Source organism: Littorina saxatilis, unplaced genomic scaffold (assembly GCF_037325665.1).
Source record: "Littorina saxatilis isolate snail1 unplaced genomic scaffold, US_GU_Lsax_2.0 scaffold_1842, whole genome shotgun sequence".
Lineage (NCBI taxonomy): Eukaryota > Metazoa > Mollusca > Gastropoda > Littorinimorpha > Littorinidae > Littorina > Littorina saxatilis.
The window spans coordinates 10,001-12,500 of record NW_027129227.1 but is presented as its reverse complement, the minus strand read 5'-3'; the positions used below and the strand labels follow the sequence as shown (position 1 = coordinate 12,500).

Genomic DNA, 2,500 nt, shown 5'->3' with positions numbered 1-2,500 from the left:
ATTCTTTGAAAAATGTGTCACTCTCAACAGAAAGCAGCCAGAATGTTCCCGAGCGGTAATCGTTCAAATGGAAGTATGTTTGTACTGTCTGTAAAAGCTCGGGAAGCTCTGTGATCAGAAACCGATTAGTTTACGGGAGGCTGAGTAGGCCTTTGACACATGTCAAAACATGCAGCAGTTACATTTTATTTATGGCGGAAATATCTGTCTCACAACTAACCTTAAGTCGAAGTGATTGTCGATTTTGTTTCTGGTGATTCTGAGTTTTTAATTGGATAGATAACGGCAATCGCTGCTTTATGGCAGTCTACCAGTACTTTCTTTTTCTTTTTTTTTTTCTTCTTTTTTTTTTTTACCACAGTGGGAATGTGTTCATGAATTGACTTTGTAAATACAATTTACTTTATCAAAACTAATTCCTACTTTGCACAGCGGTATCCAGGCTCTGAACGTGTGATACGTGGCCCAGTGGAGGTACTGTCGTATCCCATGTCAAACAATTTCATAATTATGTTGGTCCAAACTACCAATAGCGCATGAGATTACGTATCATGTCTTACGTCTGTCTCGTGTTTCAGATGACCAAGACATTCCTGGTACTGCTGATCGTCTGTCTCGTGTTTCAGATGACCAAGACATTCCTGGTACTGCTGATCGTCTGTCTCGTGTTTCAGATGACCAAGACATTCCTGGTACTACTGATCGTCTGTCTCGTGTTTTTAGATGACCAAGACATTCCTGGTACTGCTGATCGTCTGTCTCGTGTTTCAGATGACCAAGACATTCCTGGTACTACTGATCGTCTGTCTCGTGTTTCAGATGACCAAGACATTCCTGGTACTACTGATCGTCTGTCTCGTGTTTCAGATGACCAAGACATTCCTGGTACTACTGATCGTCTGTGCCGTGCTTGTGCATGACTCCGACTGCTGGAGGCGAAGAAGACGTTTCATTCGAAGGGTTTTCCGGGTATGGACATTTCCTGCACCAATCACTGTAAACTGAAGTGTTCCACCTTTGAAAATACTTTTTGTAACCAGTTGTGACCACTGTGTTCCGATCTACATAATTTACTGGAAAAGGATGGGCGCAGTGGCCCAGCGGATAAGACATCGGCCTCCTAATTAAGAAGGTCGTGAGTTCAAATTCCGGCCGCTGCCGCCTGGTGGGTTAAGGGTGGAGATTTTTCCGATCTCCTAGGTCAACTTATGTGCAGACCTGCTTGTGCCTTATCCCCTTTCGTGTGTACACACAAGCACAAGACCAAGTGCGCACGGAAAAGTTCCTGTAATCCATGTCAGATTTCGGTGGGTTATAGAAACTCGAAAATACCCAGCATGCTTCCCCTGAAAGCGGCGCATGGCTGCCTGAATGGCGGGGTGGGGTTAAAACGGTCATACACGTAAAAACCCACTCGTGCAAAAACACGAGTGAACGTGGGAGTTTCAGCCCATGAAAGAAGAAGAAGAAGAAGAAGAAGAAGAAGAAGAAGAAGAAGAAGAAGAAGAAGAAGAAGAAGAAGAAGAAGAAGAAGAAGAAGAAGAAGAAGAAGAAGAAATTACGCGACTTGTTTTCTCTCATATCAACAGTGCCTTTTAAGCAGAGGTGTGTGTGTGTGTGTGTGTGTGTGTGTGTGTGTGTGCGTGTGTGTGTGTGTGTGTGTGTTTGTGTGTGAGTGTGTGTGTGTGTGTGTGTGTGTGTGTGTTTTGGACATTCGCATTTTTAATACCTTTTAACCAACCACACAGTGATGAGGTCTGTGTATATTTGTGTACGTGGGAAAAGCAATAATTATAATGTCACCTGCCACGGAATTGAACAAGAAGAGCAAACGCTCGATCGAGTCACTTTCGCAGTTCTGAATATTATATGAGGCATCAGATGGACAGGAAGAAATTGCTATTCACAACACAATACAGATGTAAATAATTTGATGTAAAGAATAATCCTATAAAGTTTGAATCAAATCCGATGAATAGTTTCAGAGATATGATATTTCAATTTTTTCCTTCAAGACATACCTGTGACCTTGAAAAAGGTCAAAGGTCACCAAAGCAGACGTCAAAGTGTAGAGGTCACTGGGAGTCACGTTCACATAAAATTTGAGCCCGGTCACTTTTATAGTTTCCGAGAAAAGCCCAACGTTAAGTTGTGTGTTGCCGAACAGAAAAGGCTAGTTATCTCCCTTGTTTTTCTGATAACGTTCGTAAAAGGCTACAGATGTAAATACTTTGATGTAAAGAATAATCCTACAAAGTTTCAATCACATCCGATGAACTTTGTCAAAGATATAAAATGTCTAATTTTTCCTTTGACGCTGACCTGTGACCTTGAAAAAGGTCAAAGGTCAACGAAACCATCGTTAAAGTGTAGAGGTCATTGGAGGTCACGACTAAACAAAATATGAGCAGGATCGCTTTGATAGTTTCCGAGAAAAGTCCAACGTTAAGGTGGTGTCTACGGACGGCCGGCCGGACGGCCGGCCGGACAGACTAACACT

At 42.5% G+C, this 2,500-nt stretch overlaps 1 protein-coding gene across 1 annotated transcript in view; it reads left to right on the top strand.

The window, feature by feature from the left end:
• LOC138957505 (uncharacterized) overlaps positions 1–2,500 on the top strand; it is an 8,127-nt gene that overhangs the window by 1,174 nt on the left and 4,453 nt on the right. The window contains exon 2 of the mRNA XM_070328622.1: positions 868–969. Within this exon, the coding sequence (XP_070184723.1) occupies positions 868–969 (102 nt within the window). The remainder of the gene's footprint in view (positions 1–867; positions 970–2,500) is intronic.